At 43.7% G+C, this 20691-nt stretch overlaps 1 protein-coding gene across 1 annotated transcript in view; it reads left to right on the top strand.

The window, feature by feature from the left end:
- Positions 1–19138, top strand: part of LOC134633016 (ectonucleotide pyrophosphatase/phosphodiesterase family member 7-like) — a 25992-nt gene extending 6854 nt beyond the window's left edge. The window contains exons 2-9 of the mRNA XM_065471584.1: positions 5529–5819; positions 8888–8940; positions 9018–9239; positions 10561–10706; positions 10844–11476; positions 14026–14260; positions 18326–18446; positions 19012–19138. Coding sequence (XP_065327656.1) covers positions 5529–5819; positions 8888–8940; positions 9018–9239; positions 10561–10706; positions 10844–11476; positions 14026–14260; positions 18326–18446; positions 19012–19138 — 1828 coding nt within the window. The remainder of the gene's footprint in view (positions 1–5528; positions 5820–8887; positions 8941–9017; positions 9240–10560; positions 10707–10843; positions 11477–14025; positions 14261–18325; positions 18447–19011) is intronic.
- The last annotated feature ends 1553 nt before the right edge of the window (positions 19139–20691 follow it).

Raw genomic sequence — 20691 nt, 5'->3', positions numbered from 1 at the left:
TGTGTGTTTATGTGCATGTGTGTGTGTGTGTGTGTGTGTTTGCATGCTGCTAAAAATGCAATTTAGCTTGTTGAGAAAAAAGGAAGGTGTGTGTCCCTGTGTGTGTGTGTGTGTGTGTGTGTGTGTTCATGTGTGTCTATGTCCATGTGTGTGTGTGTGTGTTTATGTGCATGTGTGTGTGTCCCTGTGTGTGTGTGTGTGTGTGTCTGTTCATGTGTGTTTATGTCCATGTGCGTGTGTGTGTTTATGTGCATGTGTGTGTGTGTGTTATGTGTGTTTATGTGCATGTGTGTGTGTGTGTGTGCATGTGTGTGCGTGTGTGTGTGTGTGTGTGTTTATGTGCATGTGTGTGTGTGTGTGTGTGTGTGTTTGCATGCTGCTAAAAATGCAATTTAGCTTGTTGAGAAAAAAGGAAGGTGTGTGTCCCTGTGTGTGTGTGTGTGTGTGTTCATGTGTGTTTATGTCCATGTGTGTGTGTGTGTGTTTATGTGCATGTGAGTATGTCCCTGTGTGTGTGTGTGTGTGTGTGTGTTTGTGTGTGTGTGTTCATGTGTGTTTATGTCCATGTGTGTGTGTGTGTGTTTATGTGCATATGTGTGTGTGTGTTATGTGTGTTTATGTGCATGTGTGTGTGTGTGTGTGTGCATGTGTGTGTGTGTGTGTGTTATGTGTGTTTATGTGCGTGTGTGTTGGCAGTACTGTCACCCTATCCTGCGCTGTGCTGACAGTGATGTATGGGTAATTTAAAAAGTCATTCTTTTCCACAGAGCAGCATGCAGTCAGGCCAGCCAACCACAGCCCATTCCCCTGCAGCTCTAAAAAGACTTATCTACATCCACTGCAGCACACACACACACGCGCGCACACACACACACGCACGCACACACACACACATGTCTGGTTTGCTATCCTCGTGGGGACATCCCATTGACATAATGCTTTCCCTAGCCCCTTACCCTAACCCTAACCATTAAAAATGAATGCCTAACCCTAACCCTTACCCTAAACCTAACCATAACCTAATTGTAACCCTGACAGTAAAACCGCATTTTGAGTGTGAAAATTGCTTTCAACCCCAAGGGGACCTGGATTTTGGTCCCCACGGTGCAGAAAGTCCCCACCAGGATAGTAAAAGTCAGATTTTGGTCCCCACCAGGATAGTACGAACCCGTACACACATGCACGTAAACACACACACACACACACACACATGTCTGGTTTGCTATCTTCGTGGGGACATCCCATTGACATAATGCTTTCCCTAGCTCTAACCATAAATAATGAATGCCTAACCCTGACCCTAAACCTAACCATAACCTAATTGTAACCCTGACACTAAAACCACATTTTGAGTCTCAAAAATGCCTTCAACCCCATGAGGACCTGGATTTTGGTCCCCATGAGGGCTGTTGGTCCCCACCAGTATAGTAAATGTCAGATTTTGGTCCCCACCAAGATAGTAAGAACCCGTACACTCACACACGCACACACACATGCACATAAATGATAGATTAATAACACACATAAACACATTTATTAATGCCATAAAACTATATGCAGAAACATCAGCAGTACATACTCCTCTCTTTTAAATTCTGATCCACATTGTCCTCCTCAGTATCATCGTCTAACGAGCTGGGTCTTAATTGTGAGTCATTAAACTTCTCATGGCTTCCAAAGCAGGAGAAATGCTGGCAGCATGCTGTCGTTTTCTCTTCTTTCTTTTTTTTTTTTCGCCTGTCCCGTTTGGCTCTTTTGCATCAGAATTATTGTCTAAAGGCGAAGAAAGATGCCCAACGGATTTACTTCACCAAATGGACCATCCCAGCCTTGCCGTATTGATCTATTTGATTCACCTTTGTTTTTATTGTTTATTTTATTTTCACTTGCTGAATACGGGACAGACTTGACTGGGGAAAAGAAAGGGGAGAAAGAAAGAGGGAAAGAAAAACAGCTGAGAAGAGGGACGGGGAAAAAGGGCAAAAAACAAAAACCAACAGAATAAGTAGACAGAAAATACATATATCGATCACCTGGATCACCTGTTGAGAAAGAAAAAAGAAAACAAGCAGAAGAAAACGAGAGTAATAGAATAAACAACATCACAATGATATATGGGAATATAACACTAAATACTTAATATTAAACATTATTGTGCAGCACGTAAGATCGACAGCGCACAGTGTGCTTTGAGGTAGGAGCCAAAAAGGGTGTAGTTTGTGTGTGTGATCACCCGTGTGTACACCTGTGAGCATGAACGCGCTTTTTAAAAGGTTACTTCATGTAATGATCTGCTAGAGAGTGTGAGGGGCCACAGCCCCGTCCTCCAGGGCATGAAGCAGGTATGGAGGAGATCCAGGCTCCAGACATCCAGAGGCCCCCAGAACACAAGAGACCAAGGAAGACCAACAGAGGGGCAGCCACGCCACTATCCCAGAAAGAGCTGAGGAGAGTCCCAGATGAGGGGTCACTCAGCGGAGCAGGAGCCAGGGGGGGTTGCAGTGACGTGCCCGTGAGCTCCGCCGGCAGCCAGCTGTGCCTGAGTGACCGAGCCCCAGGCCCAGAGGCCGAGGGCACCCCATCCCTGAAGTGGCCCAAGCGAGCCCCAGGCTCCAGGCCCCGATAAGCAGCCACCAAGGAGTGAGCCGGTGTGTACCTGGGCGCCCATCCCCGGACACAAAGAACCACCAACGCACCAATGTCTGAGGGCGTCCGCCACCGGCAGGGGGAGTGGTGGGGGGAGATAGGCCTCCAAACCTTGGAGGGCCTGAGATGTCCCCAGAGAGGTGGCGTCTGATACCCAACCTGACATATAGACACAGACATACAGGCACACACAGATACAAACATCCATTCCCACCCTCATGCTCTCGTAAGCAATTACTCCACACTCAACCAACGTGGAGACAGACATAAAGAGACACTGTACACACAATCACACTCCCCAAGCGTACTCTAAGAACCGGGTCTAGGTACCCTTGCCCCTGGAGGGGGAAACTGCACCCAGACCCAGGTGGTGTTACCCTTTTCCCTGCGGTGGGGAGAAGCAGACTGCCCCGACTCCGCAGCAGCAGGGAGGCCCCACATTCCAGACCCGAGTCGGACGGCCAACTCCTCCTAGCCCCCCCGCTCCAGCAAGCCGCAGAGACCGGGGGTGTGAGAAGACTCCAAACCTCCCTCCACCCGCTCATATGTAGTGTTGATGTATATGTGTTCTAAGGTGCATTTAAAACCCAGGAGGGCATGGAGCTACCTGCCAGAGAGCAGCAGGTAAGCGCATAGCCCCTCCTGCTAGCCCTCAATGTCTACGTGTATTTAAAATTGAGAGGTGGGCAACGACGCCAGGGGTGAGGTGTACACCCTGATGGTAATTTGGATTCCGTGTAGCGTGCCCACCCCCAAGATCCTATATGTATGTGTAATGAGAGTGTGAGTAATGTGAATGTCTAAGTTGTGAGATAAAATTGAGGCACAGGCAGCCAGAAGGGGACAGAGGGGGGGGATGCCTCCTCTGCACCCTGGTGACACACCCCTACCCCAAGGCCCTGCATGTGTGGGTGATTGTGGTGGAGCGGGAAGAGGGAGGCAGCTGGAGATGGGGAGGGAAGGAAGGGAGGGGCAAGTGACCCCTCCCTGGGGCCAGCTCCCCCGCTGACCCCAGTAGGCACCCCCATACTCTGCAACCCGTCAGGGAAAGGGGGCCCAGGCCCATCCAGACCGGGGCCCAGTGCAGCAGTGCCGCCCGGCCCCACAGAGCCCGGGACAGCCCACCCGACCCCACCACAGAGAAAACTGCACCCACCCCATCATCCACTCATCTTCCAGACTACACAAGACAATAGACGCCCAGGCTGAGATCTTCCTCCACCTCTCCTGTATCTCCCCCTCCTGCAGAGAGAATTTCTGAAGAGAGGAAAGCTCCTGCAAGATGTAACAACCTCCCCCACCAGTTGAAGAGCCCCCCAGGTGGCTCGATGCACTGGCGGCACCCTGCGCCAGGGCTGGGCCCCCATACACCCACCCGCCCACAACCCCGGCAACACACCAACCAGGACCCGAGCCCCCGAGGCCCGGCCAGGGCCCCAGCCCAGAGACGGAGCGCCCCCAGAACCTCACGCCCGTCCCGGACCCACCCAGGGGCAGCCAGGCTACCAGGTCAGTAACCCACGTCCGTCAGCACAGACCCTCCCCTAGCCCCGCTGCACGCAGCCACGAGAAAACCGTCACCTAAGAGCCAACAGAGCCCTTAATTGGCCATGACCGCTACCCCAGGTTGAGCCCCCCAAGGAAGATGCTCCTGGGGAACCCCCCGACGCCCTAAGCCTGTCCCTACCCCCACACCAATCACAACAGTGAAGGTGGGATCAAACTATGACCCCCCACCCCCACTAGGTGATGGAGCTGATCAAAGGAGCCCAGAGCAATTGATCTGATGTGGTGGCAGAGGCTGTATCAAGACTAATGTAATCTAATAGATAATTTCTATATTGGTTAGAATTAAGATTATTTTTATTTTTCCAGTTCATGAGGACTGTTTTCTTGGCTATGCATAGGGCAGTGAAAACCATATGGGCTATATTCTTTTCTGAAGTGACATTATCTAAGCTGCCCAACAAACACACTAAAGGAGAAGTTGGAATGTTACATTTCAGACACTTTGATAAGTCTTCACATATCTCACGCCAAAACTTCTGAACTGGTGGACAGAACCAAAGAGCGTGGATATAATTGTCCGGTGAATTGGTTTGGCAGTGTGAGCAGTTGTTCGTAGACGTAAAGCCCATCTTGAACATCCGATGACCTGTATAGTGATTACAGAAGTTTTGGTCTAAGTTAACTGATAAATCCGCTTCCCATTTTGCAATAGGAAGTGATATTGATTCACCTGTTTTAGAAAGCATTCTGTATATTTTGGATAGTAATTTGGGGGTTTTAAGAGTAAGAAATTGAACCACACTTGGTGGTGTTTGTAGTTCAACTTGACCCGCTTTAAATTTCTTTTTTACTATGGATTTAATTTGTTGATATTCTAAAAATCTTTTCTTGTTGATCCCATATTGTGTAACTAGTCTGTCAAATGAAATAAATTCTGTTCCTTCTAGTATATGTTCTAAATATTTGATTCCTTTACCACTCCAATCTGAAAAGTTTATCATATTATTGTTTTGTAATATGTCAGGGTTGTTCCAGATAGGTGTACGTTTGCATGGGATTAATGAAGACTCCGTCAACTTCAGAAACTCCCACCATGCTGTCAGAGAAGAGCTGATGTTGACGCTTTTGAAGCATTCATGTCGTTGGATGTTTGAGCTGATAAATGGTAGATCTGAAATCTCTAGATTATTGCAAAGTGCTTGTTCTACATCTAGCCAAGGTTCATCTAAGAGGGTATGTTTTAGCCATCCTGAGATAAACTGAAGCCTGTTGGCTAAGAAGTAGTGCTGAAAGTTAGGTAGTTCTAATCCTCCTTTATCCTTGGTCTTTTGTAGTGTTTTTAAGCTTATACGTGGGGGCTTATTTTTCCAAAGGAATTTGGACATATATGAATCTAGAGATCTGAACCAACGTCTTCCAGACGTCTTTCAGCAGCGATGTCTTTGCCGGATTCTGAGGATCCGCTACACCGACCACATCACCAATGAGGAGATCCTGCGAAGGAGTGGCACAGTCAAACTTCACAACATCGTTGCACGCAAAAGGCTCCGGCTGGCCGGCCACATCCTCCGCATGTATGATACACAGATTCCAAAAGCAGCGATGCGCTGGCAACCCCTGGGCGTTAAAAGACCACGAGGACGTCCCCGCAACACCTGGCGAAGGTCATTCCATCAAGACCTAAAGACATCGAATATATCGTTGGAAGAAGCTGAAACCCGGGCACAAGATCGAGCCTGGTGGCGTTCGTTTGCCGCCCGATATGCCACATAAAGCATGGGAGGATCTAAGTCTAAGTCTAAGTAAGATCTGAACCAATCTTGTGGTGGTTTAGTTGGGATCATTGAGAATAAATAATTTATTTTTGGTAAGACCATCATTTTTATAGCGGCAACCCTTTGCTTTTCTAATAAAAGTCTTGGGAGCTTTGAAATGTGTGGAGAACATCCCAACACACACTCAACCTGTAAACATGCAAATGCACACACACCTGCTGCTACTGCAGCCAGGGTTTGACTGGTACAATTCATATGCAGCAGGGAGCGCCAGAGGGCTGGGAAAGGTTGGAGGAGCAAAGCATTGATGTTGGAGCAGCAGGCTGGTGATTCTCCAGAGGTCTTTACCAGCCGGGGGTTACCAGAGGTAACGTTATGCAATATATTCAGTTTTATAATTCATATCCAATGTTAACTGTAGCTGGACCTCCTCAAAGCATCGACCAGGGTGGCGAATACTGCCCCGTGCCACCACCGTAGATCCGCCCCTGCTGGCCTCTACCATTAATACTAGTAGGATTTAAATCCAGTGATGAAAATATGACCAAGCATTTGCAGCGCTTGGCGTCACTTTGACTATGGTGGGAGACTACTGAGTAGTTAACGTTGCTGATCAATTTAAATCTAATTTTATTTTTCAGAATCAAAATCGGTTCAAGTCAGTCAAAAAATGTTTATAGTTTAAATGAGAATTTTTTTTATTTCAGGCAAATTGATTTACTTAAAGTGTTGTAGTAGTTTAGAGAGTTGCAGTACTACTATATGCACATTAAATATTTTCTGTTACAGACTAAAATAAAAATGTTAATAAAGTTATTCTTTGTTTTAATTGAATCTATATTTCTTTCCTTTTTCTTTTGTTTTCGTTAATGTTAATAAGGATACAATGTTGTGCAGAGATGTACTTATAATAACAAATTTATAGACAAATGATACTATAGTCACGGGGGAGAGTGGTCGTGGTGGAGGTGGTGGTGATGGGGATTTGGGACTTCACCTGTACACAGTGTTTGTTAGGTTGACACAGACTGTGGGTGACAGAGGTCTGACCCTACCACAGAGCAGAGGTGCCACCTGCTAGTCCTGCTGGGAGGTTGTGTGGGCTGAGTGGTTGACCTATAGAGATCGACAGACCACGTGACTTTCGCGCATTGCATTGTAGCTACGAGTGGCAGCATAATCAAAATACTGCATCAAGCGCTAGCATTTCCAGCACTGGTAATCATTAATTCTACAGTTTTAATCCATACCTGCATTTTTTTTGCTCCAAAAACAGTTCTGTACAAAACGAAGGAAAACACGGCAGGTCCGTACAAAGACAGACGTGACGAAAAGGCAAAAAAAGTAGGAGGAAAAAATCAAAGGAGTGAAAGGGTCAGACCCATACCAGCATACAGAGTGGAGTAAGAACGTTAGCGTGCTGCCCAACTTTCATCACGCACATATTTATTATTATATGGTCCTAAGTGTGAGTGCATACACTCACAAAATGTTTAGTAACTTCAGATCCTGCAACAAGCCCAGGTCCAGTTTACTTTGGTGATTTGGACGATTCCATTTCACAGCTGTTGTTTTTTCCCTTTATCTCCTGTACAGGCCAAGGCAATCTATTTGTCCTTTCAGGTTGTAGTATTACACAACATTTTCAGATCTAATAGAAATAAAATAAGTGTTTCTTAATTGATTCAATTTATTGTCTTTATTTATAACTGGCATTATTGTTTCATTCTATTATAGAATCTTACAGGAAAGACGCAAAATTATATTCCATTGTGCTTTATTAGCTGCTTCGGTAAAAAACAAATCAAAAATGCAAAAAATAAAAAATAAAATAACCATTGCAAAACAACATACTGGAAAACATTTATTCATCACTTGATTACTTCAATACAACACTTGGGCACATATATGCGGGACTTTTCGTGGCTGTTTTGATATCGCTCTCTCTCTTAACCAATCAAATCTGGCTGTGGTAGCAGCTTTAAACTCGGTATGACCCAGGTTGATAGAGGGTGCCCAGTCTGGATCACATTCCAGCATTTTGTAGGCTGGTTTTCCTACAAAACACAACAAACATTAGCCCGCAAAGCCACAGCGAACAAAGCAGCATAGTGCAACGAATTCAATTCAAATCAATATAAGACTTATTTGTAACCTACATCAACAATTATGTTATGATAAATTACGTAATAACTACAACAGAAGACTCACCTTTATGGGAATGCTTGGAGCAGACTAACATGTGAGCTGGAGTGTTCTGGGACGTTATATTTGGTCTTCGAATGGCTGCAATCCAGGCCATCCGTCACCTCTTTGTTACTTCGGAAACATGGCTTGAACGATTTCTCTTCCATGACGGAATCTGATAAAAACCGATCTCTTTACCCGTCAGCTTCCCGTGGCTGTCATGCGACTGGCTATTGCAGTTAATAATACAACAGCTTCTTGCCATTCTTTGTGTTTCTTTTTACCACTGTGTGACTGTTTTCATGTGAAAGCCTGCGTGCGCTAGTAGCACTTGTCACTCGTACCTACAATCCTTTGCGGTTTTACCCGGAAATGACGTCACATTTTCAATCTCTATTATGGGATGTTGTAGTGCTCATGAACATGAACTTTCTTTTTTGTTATGATGTGATATAATAATGAGGCAATTTAGCTGAGACCAATTAAGTTAATAAAATACAATTGAACATAATACACATCAAAAATACAACCTTGGTGTGGATTTTGAAAGATACAAATCTCTCTTTGCTGTCTTCTCTTTGACCTTATCTCCCAACAATTCATGATATCTGAGGGGTTCTTCCTTCCCAGATAAAGTAATTGAAAGGCAATAACAGTGGATTAACCTATAACTCATGATCAAATGATATGAGTTTAGATTTCAGTTTTTTATGGGTTGATAAGAGAGAGCATCTTGTCAGATCAGATGACATGTGATACTTATGTAACAGCAGTAACATAGGTGTCAACGCTGGAAACAGCAATACTGAGAGTAGAGAAGCAGGTATGCTGACACAGCTCAGTGTAGCCTGAGATCCTTTGTGATGCTGCTGCTTTGCCTGACTGCCTTCTGCCTCGTAGGCAGCCTTTCCTGTGCTGCTGTCCCACTGCGGGACACTAGAAGAGCTCAGCCCACCAGGAACAAGCTGCTGCTCATCTCCTTTGATGGTTTCCGCTGGAACTATGACCAAGATGTGGACACCCCTAACCTGGATAAGATGGCTAAGGATGGGGTGAAGGCACAATACGTCACACCGCCCTTCATCACCATTACCAACCCCACGCACTTCACTTTGCTCACAGGTATTTAAAAAGTCTTAACGTCTGGATAATATTGTATTCTAGGGAGCTTAGATAAGTTGTTGAACCTTACTGGTACAAAGACAGAATTGTCCATGAACGTGTACAAACCAGTGCTCGATTAGACCAACATTAAGCTGCAGCTGTCTGATGAGGCGCGCTGAGATCAAGCGTGGAGGCGACTCTTGATGTGATTTGAAACTATGTAAATAAAATTGAATTGAAAAAGAGAGTGATATTAGAGAGGTATTAGTTATTCACTTAGGGCTGCATGGTGGTTAGCACTGTTCATGTGGGTTCTCTCTGAGTACTCCGGCTTCCTCCCAAAGTCCAAAGATATGCAGTTAGTGAGGTTAGCTTAATTGGGAACTCTAAATTGCCCATAGATATGAATGGTTGTCTCTATGTGTTCGCCCTGCCACAGGCTGGTGACCTGCCCAAGGTGTACACCGCCTCTCGCCCTAAGACAGCTGGGATAAAGAAGAACTAGAAGACTATGCGCAGCTTTATCAATAAAAAATAATCAAATATGCCTGACTGGTTCTTTCTCTCTGAGAAAGATCACTGTGAATTCATTTGATTTATACAGACATCACTGATGTCTGATTAAGAATTAATCTAATAAATAATAGTTATATCGCAGTATTATTAAAGCAATGTTGTTTCACTATAAACTATCCCTACTTGTTTCATCTAGTGCATTAATAAATTTCACACCATTGGTTTGAAGTATACTTTATACTTTCTCCTGGATACTGAGGAGTAAAAGTTGTGCACATGTTTCCTTTCATAATTTGTGCTTCATTTTTCTAAATACGACTGTGGTTGTTGTTCAGATGTTACTAAAGTCTCTGTGTCTGGTATTGAGCAGTGGCTGGACCACAGGTACACAACAAACCTCCTGCTAGTACAAAGAGATGTAGATTTAGCTCAGGTCTGACCAACTGTCCACTGTAGTGGATGTGATGGTAGATGCACCTTTATTTCTAACGAGCTTCTTCAGCTGAGCCACAGTCGTCCCTGCTCACAGTGGCAGACTGACTTATAGAAACAGAATTCAAACAAATACAAATAGGAATAGTCTTTTAAAAAGATGAAGCCAACGTGATCTACATCTGCTACAAAACCATCCTTTCAGAAGTGTCTGTACATAAATCTGAGAACAAACACAAAGGATCACATTTTGATGTTAGCGGTTAATGCGTCTTATAATCTGGTGCGCCTTATGGTCCGAAAAATATGGTATATTACCGAAGGACTTTTAACATTTTCCCTTACGTTCTCTTAATGTTCCTCATTAGTGTTTGTTTCTTCTGTCCGTCAGGACGCTATGTTGAGAATCACGGAGTAATCCATAACATGTGGTTCAACACTACAACTCAGGAGAAGAAGGGGTACTACATGACTCAGTTTGTTGATTCATACTGGGACAACGGCAGCTTACCCATCTGGATAACAGCACAGAGACAGGTTCTTTAGATTTGTCTGTAGCTTACCTCAATGATTTAAAGTTCCTGTGTCATGTAGCTGTTGAATTATGTGCAGGATTACACTCGTTTCCCTTGTTTTAATGTAGTTTAATCCTCGTCTCCTACATCTCCTTCCAGGGTCTCAAAGCAGGATCTCTACATTTCCCTGGCACAGCAGCCACCTACAAAGGGGAGACTGTCAGGGTGAGGGAAGTGGAACCACGTTTATATGATTATTCTAATGAAACAGAGTGGAGGTTGAACATCGACAAAGTGATTGGAGAGTGGTTTCACCAACAGGACCTGGACTTTGTCTCTTTGTATTTTGGAGAACCAGATGGGACTGGGCACCGATATGGACCAGATTCCCCAGAACGCCGGGAAATGGTTCAACAAGTGGATCGTACTGTGGGCTACATCAGGGATAAAATCCAAGATCATGGCCTTACTGACCAACTCAACGTTATTATCACCGCTGACCATGGGATGACTACTGTTCTACGAGGTGCACAGGTTGAAGAGATCATCCTCTATAAGATTCCTGGTTTCAACTTCAGTGATATCCAGTTCCATCTTGTGGACTATGGACCTGCTGGGATGCTGCTTCCTAAGGATGGGATGCTTGAGAAGGTCTACAGTGCCCTCAAAGGAAGTCACCCACATCTTCATGTGTATAAAAAGGAAGAGATGCCAGTGTGGCTGCACTATAGTAAACATGCTCGACTCCTTCCCATCATCCTTTTTGCTGATCCTGGATACGTAATCAATGGGGTGAGAGAATGCATGCCCATCCCTTTTTACATATCTTTCACCCATTGGAACACCATAACTTAAAGATTTTCTAGAAAGGCTTTAAACAGAGACATTGTAATGCTAAAATGTGTGGCACTTTGAAATGTAATGTCTACTTTCTGAAAATGTGACTCTTTAGCATGTGGCTACAACCCAACACTGTCCCTAGTCAGATCACCCAAGACTTAGTGGATAATAAGAGGTAAACTCCTGCTATGCTCTTAGTATCTCTGAAACCTTGAGGATAACATCAACTACCCTTTTGCACAGCATGGTGTGATCCTACTAGTGATGTGTCGGTTGCGAATGAAACGGCTCTTAGAGCCGGATCTTTGAAGTGAACAACGCGAGCCGGCTCCTTGTTGGGAGCCGTGGTTTTTTTTTTCCTTCTCTCACCCTCTCTCTCGCACTTTTTTTCCGCTTCACTCCGCACGCGAGCCTTGTGCTTTGCGCTGGGCAGAGGGGGGAGGGGCGGTAGTTACACTGGCAGTAGCACAGGAACAGAGCGGGAGGGAGAGAGAGAGAGAGCCAGGGACAACAAGGTCACATTAGAAAGGTATAGTAATCATCCACAACTATTTTCAGGCCCATATGACAGAGAATGTGCATCTTCTTTTTATTTTCACATTTTAATTTATATTTAATTGTGTTGTGGTTTGCAGTGTTTTGTGTTGTTTCACTTTAAATGTGTTTAAAACGAAAAAGCTGAAAATTTAAATAGTTAAAAGTTGAAATGTAAATAGTTGTTTTTTGTATTATATGATTTATTTATTACATTTTATGTGGAGTGAATAAATAAACGTATATTTACTAGGGGTGCAACAATACTCGTATCGATATTGAACCGTTCGATACAGTGCTTTCGGTTCGGTACGCATATGTATCGAACAATACAAAATTTTTAATTTATTTTATCAACTTTTCTTCTGACGATGCTGTCTGTGTTGACCGCTCAGTGAATCTGCGTTCGACTACTCCGCCTAGGCTGCACTGTCGAGCACAGATCCACTGAGCGCAGCGCAAGCTAGCAAGACAGAAGTTAAGCTCGTTGCAACATGGCAAATTGAACCTCCCCCACCCTCATTCAGATCTGGCGTTTGGAACTATTTTGGTCTTCATGTGACGTATGACCCTGATGGTAAGCGCGTCATGGACAAAAGTAAAACAGTATGTCGGATGTGCCACGCAATGCTCAATTACATTGGTGGGAACTAGTGCGTTAGCGCAGTTAACGTGTTGATGCCGTCCAGCCCCACGCACGGGGCGATCTGCGGTAGCTCGTTAACGGAGATTTGCCGTGTAGTGGCGTTAACGTCATTTCAGATTAATGCTGACAGCACTAGTGGGAACACAACGAATATGACTGCACATTTACTCCGACATCATCCTAGTGCAAAGACAAGTGGAAGCAGACAAAAACAACAAGCACGCATGCTACAAACTTTACCCGAGTCATTTAGACAGCCGTTAGCACATGATTCTCCTTATGGGGACCTGATATGTTTAATATGCTGCTGAGAGTATACCCCAGAAGAAGCTATAGTATAGCTTTTATTTTGGAAAGAGCCATTTCTCTGTAATAAACTCTCTTTTCCAAAGATGAGTGATTTCTCGATCACATAGATTTATTTTTTATTACTTTGTTGTTTCAGCAACGTTAAATTTAAAAACTGTACTTTTGAGTTAAAATATAAATTTATAATTTTAATAAATGAAAAATTAAAAAGGCATGAACATTTTTTTTGTATCGAAAAAATATCGAACCGCGACACCAAAGTATCGAACCGAACCGAACCGTGAATTTTGTGTATCGTTGCACCCCTAATATTTACAGTGGCCCCTAGAGACAAAGCACGTACAAACTTCAAAACACATAAAAACTCCAAAACACGTACAAAACACAACAGAAGTGCTCCAGGATGCTAGGCCCAGTGTTGAGCTTTTGTTACCTAGTGGCTACACAAGCCAGCAAGTACCAACGACCGGATTTGTTGTGTGGTAGTAACAGGCAAATGAACATTTTTTTTAATTATTTGAATATATATGAGTGCTTGTGTATAAATGCACAAACAATACACATATGCTTTCAATTGTGTAATTTAAGTGATCTAGGTAGCTCTGTTTGGGAAGTTCAGTTAATGCTAGAAATGTGTTTTGGAGTTTGTACGTGCTTTGTCTCTAGGGCCCACTGCATATATTTATATATAAACATATATAAATAAAACCACTTTTTTTTACATTAGCAATTCCTTTTGTGCATAATTTTATGTTGTTGTTAATAATAAATTAATTAAAGCAAAAAAACTACCTGAAGAGCCGGTTCTTTTTAGTGAGCCGAGCCGAAAGAGATGGTTCTCTTAAAAGAGCCGGAAATCCCATCACTCGATCCTACTGAGTAAAACTTCAGGGTGGAAGTGTTTGCAAAAGCTTCAAATCATAACTCAGGGAAACAAAAATGATCAAATGTATAGTTACAAATACTTACCCTTTTCCGCAACTCATGATTTCTGTTTTCTCTCAACTTCTAGTTCTTCCCTGTGCAGTTCAACAAAGGAGAGCATGGCTTTGACAATCAAGTGATGGACATGAAGCCTTTCTTCAGGGCAGTTGGGCCTGATTTCCAGAAGGATTTAGTGGTTGGGCCCTTTGAGACTGTTAATGTGTACCCACTCATGTGCCATTTACTAGGAGTAAACCCAGAGATCAATGATGGACACCTCGACAATACCAAGCAAATGCTGCTCCCCAAGAAAAACACAGAAGGTAACAACAGCACTGGCAAATTTTGTGCTATAGAGATAAAAGATAAAACCCCATTTTTAAATGGTAACTGGACTGACTTACACAGCATCAAACTACTGGGACCAATCCCAATCCCTAGCTATGACTGCTTGTTGGTGTAGGTGATTTTAGGTGTAGAGCAGCGGTCCCCAACCCCCGGGCCTCGGACCGGTACCGGTCCGTGAGTCGTTTGGTACCGGGCCGCGAGAGTTAAGGCTCGAGTGTGAAATGTATGGTTTTCAGGGTTTTTATCGGTTTTCAGCGTTATTTTGTTATCGTTTTTATCGTTAACACAGTTTTCCTGGGTCTTTTCACGTGTGTTATGAATAAATCTTCTTTTTTCGGTACCGGTACTAGTTTTATTTTGTTGTATTTATCTGCGACACCTTGGTGGAGAGCCTGCATGATCACGGGGGCAGACGGTCAGCAGAGTCTCTCCCTGAGCCTAGCATGGCTCTCAGTTAAATACCTTCTCCAGGAACAAAAGGCAGTACACAGCTGTTTCACACCTTAAGGTTCACACTCCCTTGCCATGTTGTAATACTATACTGCTATGGTAGCCAACGTTTCAAATGCAGGTTTGACAGGTTTGTGAGTGTACACTTCATCCAAAACCTAGTGAGGGTTTACTTATGTTTGCCACTGAGTGGCTGTAGCTCAGGAGGTAGAGCAGGTCACCTACTGATCGGAAGGTTAGTGTTTTGATCCCTGGCTCCTCCAGTCTGCATGTGAAGAGTGTGAATGTAGTTAGGAAGCACTCAGTTTAGAGAAAGTGGGTGAATGTGGCATGTTGTATAGAGTACTTAGAGTAATCTGGGAGAGTAGAAAAGTGCTACATAAGAATCAGTCCATTCACTGTCTGAACAGAGTTTAGTCATGTTGCTTTTGCACTATTATGCTCCGGCACATGTTGTTATTACATGGCTTGATTAAGGTACACATTAGGCTGACATCTGGGGCCAGAGCTGAAACTGTTCTGGGCCAGCACAGGGCCAGCAGTGTGTCTGCAACTGGCCTTGTGCTGGCCCATGTGTGGGCCACCTCTGGCAAACCTGATCTGAGCCACCAAAGAGCCGTCATTCTTTGCGGTATGTGGGCCATTTGTAAGCACATTGTGTGGGCCATACCAATTTTGCTATGTGGGTATGAGCAAGTGCTTTGGCGACAGTGGGAAGGAAGAACTTTTAACAGGAAGAAACCTCCAGCATTACCAGGCTCAGGGACAGGCGGGGCTATCTGCTATGACCCATTGAGGTTAGGTGAGGAAGACAGGACAAAGATACACTGAAGAGAATCACTAATAATTTAGTGCAGACAGGTGTATAAACACATAGTGATTGAGAAAGGTGACTGAAGAAGAAATACCCAGTGCATCATGGGAATCCCCCAGCAGCCTACACCTATTGCAGCATAACTAAGGGAGGATTCAGGGTCACCTGGTCCAGCCCTAACTATATGCTTTAGCAAAAAGGAAAGTTTGAAGCCTAATCTTAAAAGTAGAGATAGTGTCTGTCTCCTGAATCCAAACTGGAAGCTGGTTCCACAGAAGAGGGGCCTGAAAACTGAAGGCTCTGCCTCCCATTCTACTTTTAAATACTCTAGGAACAACAAGTAAGCCTGCAGTGTGAGAGCGAAGTGCTCTAATAGGGTGATATGGTACTACAAGGTCATTAAGATAAGATGGGGCCTGATTATTTAAGACCTTGTATGTGAGGAGCAGGATTTTGAATTCTGGATTTAACAGGAAGCCAATGAAGGGAAGCCAATACAGGAGAAATCTGCTCTCTGTTTCTAGTCCCTGTCAGGACTCTTGCTGCAGCATTTTGGATTAACTGAAGGCTTTTCAGGGAGTTTTTAGGACTTCCTGATAATAATGAATTACAGTAGTCCAGCCTGGAAGTAATAAATGCATGAACTAGTTTTTCAGCATCACTCTGAGACAGGATATTTCTAACTTTAGAGATGTTGCACAAATGGAAGAAAGCAGTCTTACATATTTGTTTAATATGTGCGTTGAAGGACATGTCCTGGTCAAAAATGACTCCAAGGTTCCTCACAGTGTTACTGGAGGCCAAGGTAATCCCATCCAGAGTAAGAATCTGGTTAGATACCATATTTCTAAGATTTTCAGGGCCGAGTACAATAACCTCAGTTTGATCTGAATTAAGAAGCAGAAAGTTAGCGACCATCCAGGTCTTTATGTCTTTAAGACATTCCTGCAGTTTAACTAATTGGTGTGTGTTACCTGGCTTCATGGACAGATAGAGCTGAGTGTCATCAGCATAGCAGTGAAAATATATGCTATGGCCGTTTATCAATGCCCAAGTACGCGAGTACGTACTCGCCGAGAACGCACGGGAGTACGTACCCGCCGAGAACGCGAGCACGGACTCGTGGGCTGTTTCTCAATTCTCAAGTACCCGAGCACGGACTCGTGATTTGTACCAGCGTACGTGATGATGTCACAGGTCCGGAGTTTTTACTGCCGTCCCCTCTTAGTTTAACTGTGAGTAACATGTTATGAAGCTTAACTTTAATCACAGCCAAACCGGTTTACTCAGGAACAAATAAAACACTGAAATAAACCAAACATTAACATTTAGAAGTGATCTAAGTGACTTATATATCATTGTTAACCTCAGTGTTGAAACCTCTATTAATAAAAATAGTGTACATGTACATACGTGTACATACCTTAATAAAAACAAGCAGGTGAGATGTTAGAACGCTTTTATTTCTATTCTAGTGGACACTCAATACTATAGACAGCTGCTGGGGTTTCTTTAACCTGAGTAGTGAGAAGTCCGCGAGTGGGCGGGGAGGGGAGGGGGGGGGCGATGTGCCGGGAGTCCGCTGTTGAGTTTTGGACGAAATGCATTCTGGGATATATAGCTGTCCCAAGTCTACACCGATGCATGCTCGATAAAATGGGCGGATCGAGAACACATCCGGGACTTTTTCGCGTTCTCGGCGTGATGCGTACTTTGAATTGGAACAGTACTTGGTCTCCGACTGATGACGTATCACGAGTACACGAGAACGCAAGTACGCACAAGTACGCATATTGATAAACGCCCTATGTCTTCTAATGATGCTGCCTAAGGAAAGCATGTATAATATAAACAGAATTGGTCCTAGCACTGAACCCTGTGGAACACCATAATTAACCTCAGTGTGTGAAAAGGACTCTCCATTTACATGCTAACATAACTGAGTGCAACTGACTAATATACAGAGCAGTGAAAAGTATTTGCTCTTCCAAATTTCTTATTTTTTAAACAAAGAGAACCAGAGTAAATACAAATGCAATTTTTACAGTTTTTAAATGATAATTTATTCTCCTCCATGAATCACTACCTTACTGTGGTTGAGGGAAAAACCTAAATGGGCTTGCGCTCCTGTAGGCTCACCAAATGCAGGAGGCCCCGTAGGGAGCAGCTACAATGTGTGTTGGACAGCAGCCATGGGCAGAGGCCCTGGCAGCTATGGAGGTAGTCTACTGGGACATGGAACATCACTTCTCTGGTGCAGAAGGAGCCCAGGCTAGTGCGTGAGGTTGAGCGACACCAGCTAGTCGGGCTCACCTCAACGCACAGCTTGGGCTCTTCAACAGCATTCTGAGAGAGGCTGGGGTCATTGAGTCTGAGGTGAAGGGATGATGATAACTTTAAATCATGTCCACTGATAAAAAGACAACTGACATTTTTGAGTTGAAATGACAGAAAACACACTGCAGCTTGTTCTTAGTTGAGGTAGATGATGAGATCTAAATCTACATAATAATTATAGCCTTTGTTATCACCTCACAGATGGAGTGTCACAGTGTAACACAGATGCAGTGTCATTCCCAGTCAGTAAATATAAATGTCATTACTGTTGTTGCTACAGAATGGGGGAAGTTTTATATTCCCAAACAAATCCCTTAATCTTGCCTTCTCTGCTCAGATAAGAGCACCAACCTGTTCAGATATGTGTGAGTGTCTTTGTGTAGCTTTGTCTCTCTGTCTTTTGCATCGTAACTATTCATACTTTTCTGTCTGTCTGCAGATTATGAGGTGAATCGTCATCATCAAGCTTTCATTGGCTTATCAGCAGTGGCTGGGTTTCTGGTTCTGATTTTTATAGTGGGAACTTCTTATACTTGGTGTTTAAGGAGAAAAGCAAATAGGTAAAGTGCTATAATCATGTAATCATGGATGCATCTATCACTGTGCTTGTTGCCAAATCAATACATAAATACAATTCACATATTAAGGTCAAAACTTTAAAGCATTACAAAGGAAACCCAAGAATTCCCCTTTAAGCAAGCAATAGTAAGGTTGGGTTTGGGGAAACCTGCAGTCAGCTGAGACTGAAGAAGTCACCTGGATGACTTGGACATTTCTCCCACTGAAAAAGTCCAGATGAACAGGATCAACCTTCTGGGATTTACTTACCTGGATGACTGAGCGTGCATCAAGACGCCTCTCCTAGTTTCTCTCAGTACTCTTTCTATAACATTTTGGGTCAAATAAAAGTTTTCAGAGAGTAAAGAAATGACAATACTCCAGCCTAAAAGAAAGAAATACATAACAGTCACCAGGGTAACTTTGAACTTATGATTGGAATGTGCAGATGTTCTGAAGCAATAAAACAGTGAACATAAATCCTGTTAAAGTGCAAATATTTCACTGTTAAGTTTGTAACAAAGCTGATGCTGCATCCTGCTATCTGACCCATTCTTTTCTTCCCAGATCCAAACCAAAGCATGCTGCTGCTGCTGCTGCTGCTGCTGCTGCTGCTGCTGCTGCTGATGATGATGATGATGATGATGCTGATGATGATGATGAAAAGGCTGACAAAATGCAAACTGTCTTTTAAGAATTTGTTTTACATAATAATGTAGTTTGAGAAATCCTCTATCATTTAATACAAATGTGAAAGTACAGCACAGAAGCACTTCTTAATCAAAAATAATAATAATTAATGAATCACAGCAGCTCGGTGATTTTGTTTGTTCTCCATTTTTCATTGTAACTCTGATCATTTGTGAACATACTTAAATATACTATCAAAATGTGTCCTTCCATCTGTCCACGTTCTCCCACTTATCCAATTCAGAGTTGCAACCCCTACAACCCCAACTCCACTATATTAATGGCAGCAACATGACTCATAAAAAATAGTTTCCCACTGTGAGGCATCCCATCTTCTTTTAACAGCAGCCAGTAAACATCTGGGAACAGAGGAGAGCAGCTGCTGGGCTTTAGCGAGAGGACTGTTGTCCCTTTCTTCTCTGACAGAGGTTTCTCACTGCTTTGCTGTATTTTTCATTTCATGATGTATCAGATGTTTGGGGTCAGTAAAAGGTCTGGACTGCAGGCAGTATGTGGTTTAGTATTGTCCTGCTGAAATATGCAGGTCTTTCCTGAAAAATACGTCCTCTGTTGCTCTAAAACCTGTATACACCTTCCTGCATTGATGGCCTCTCCAGATGTGCCAGCTGCTGATTCCATAGGCATTAATGCAGCCCCACACCATCAGAGATGAAGGCTGAGTGCTGGTAACAAAGCAGATTCTCCCTCCCGTCTTTAGTCCAAACATGGCAGTAAGAATGTCATTTTCCAGCTGTGTTCCAGCTGAAACCCGTTTCCATGACAGACTCACACCTGAAGATCACAGGCAGCCAGGTCTGAGTTTCAGCCTTGCACACAGAGATTTCTCCAGCTTTAACCACTGGGCCCTCTTTCATTCTACTTTTAAATATCCTAGAACCACAAGTGCAGTGGAGCTGATAGGCTGGATTCATCAGGCAAGCTCCCGCCAAGGAATTGCCCTACGTCAATGTGTCCCAGCTGCCAAAGGGCAGGAATGTTAAAGAATCATTAATTAAATATGCAAAGATTACAAGAAGCTTCAAAGGAAAAATCCCCTTTGGCAGTTCAGTCCATTTGACCTGCTGCAGTTTAACTGTCAGCGTCCAGGCTCTTCACACACAAGCATGCACACACACACCTTCCCTGTCATAACTCCTCAATCCAATGCCAAAGGTTTAAAACGTGATTATGAGCAGATAAGTACTGACTGATATCCCTTATAAAGTAAAGGCATTAATTCGGGGTGTATCCACTAACACTGTGCAACACAGTTTCTCTTTTGTCCTGGAGTGTTGTTGGTCATACTTGTATATTACTGGAAGTCACTACAAAAGCAGGAAACGTTAAACTGGAGCACAGTGGATTGTTGGTAAAACTACAGCACTGTCTAAATCTTTGCTGCTCCCCTGGCTTTCTGCTCTCGGTCTTATTGTCAGCTCTCCCTGCTCTGCAGCCTCACTGCAGAACTCTGAACAGTCACTTTTCAGAGGATCTACCAGGAACAAGCTGCTGCTCACCTCCGTCGAAGGCTGGGACTACAACCTAATGTGGATAAAA

Source organism: Pelmatolapia mariae, linkage group LG8, assembly GCF_036321145.2.
Source record: "Pelmatolapia mariae isolate MD_Pm_ZW linkage group LG8, Pm_UMD_F_2, whole genome shotgun sequence".
Taxonomy (NCBI): Eukaryota; Metazoa; Chordata; class Actinopteri; order Cichliformes; family Cichlidae; genus Pelmatolapia; species Pelmatolapia mariae.
The sequence above is the reverse complement of the archived record's forward strand: the minus strand, read 5'-3'. Positions and strand labels throughout refer to the sequence as shown.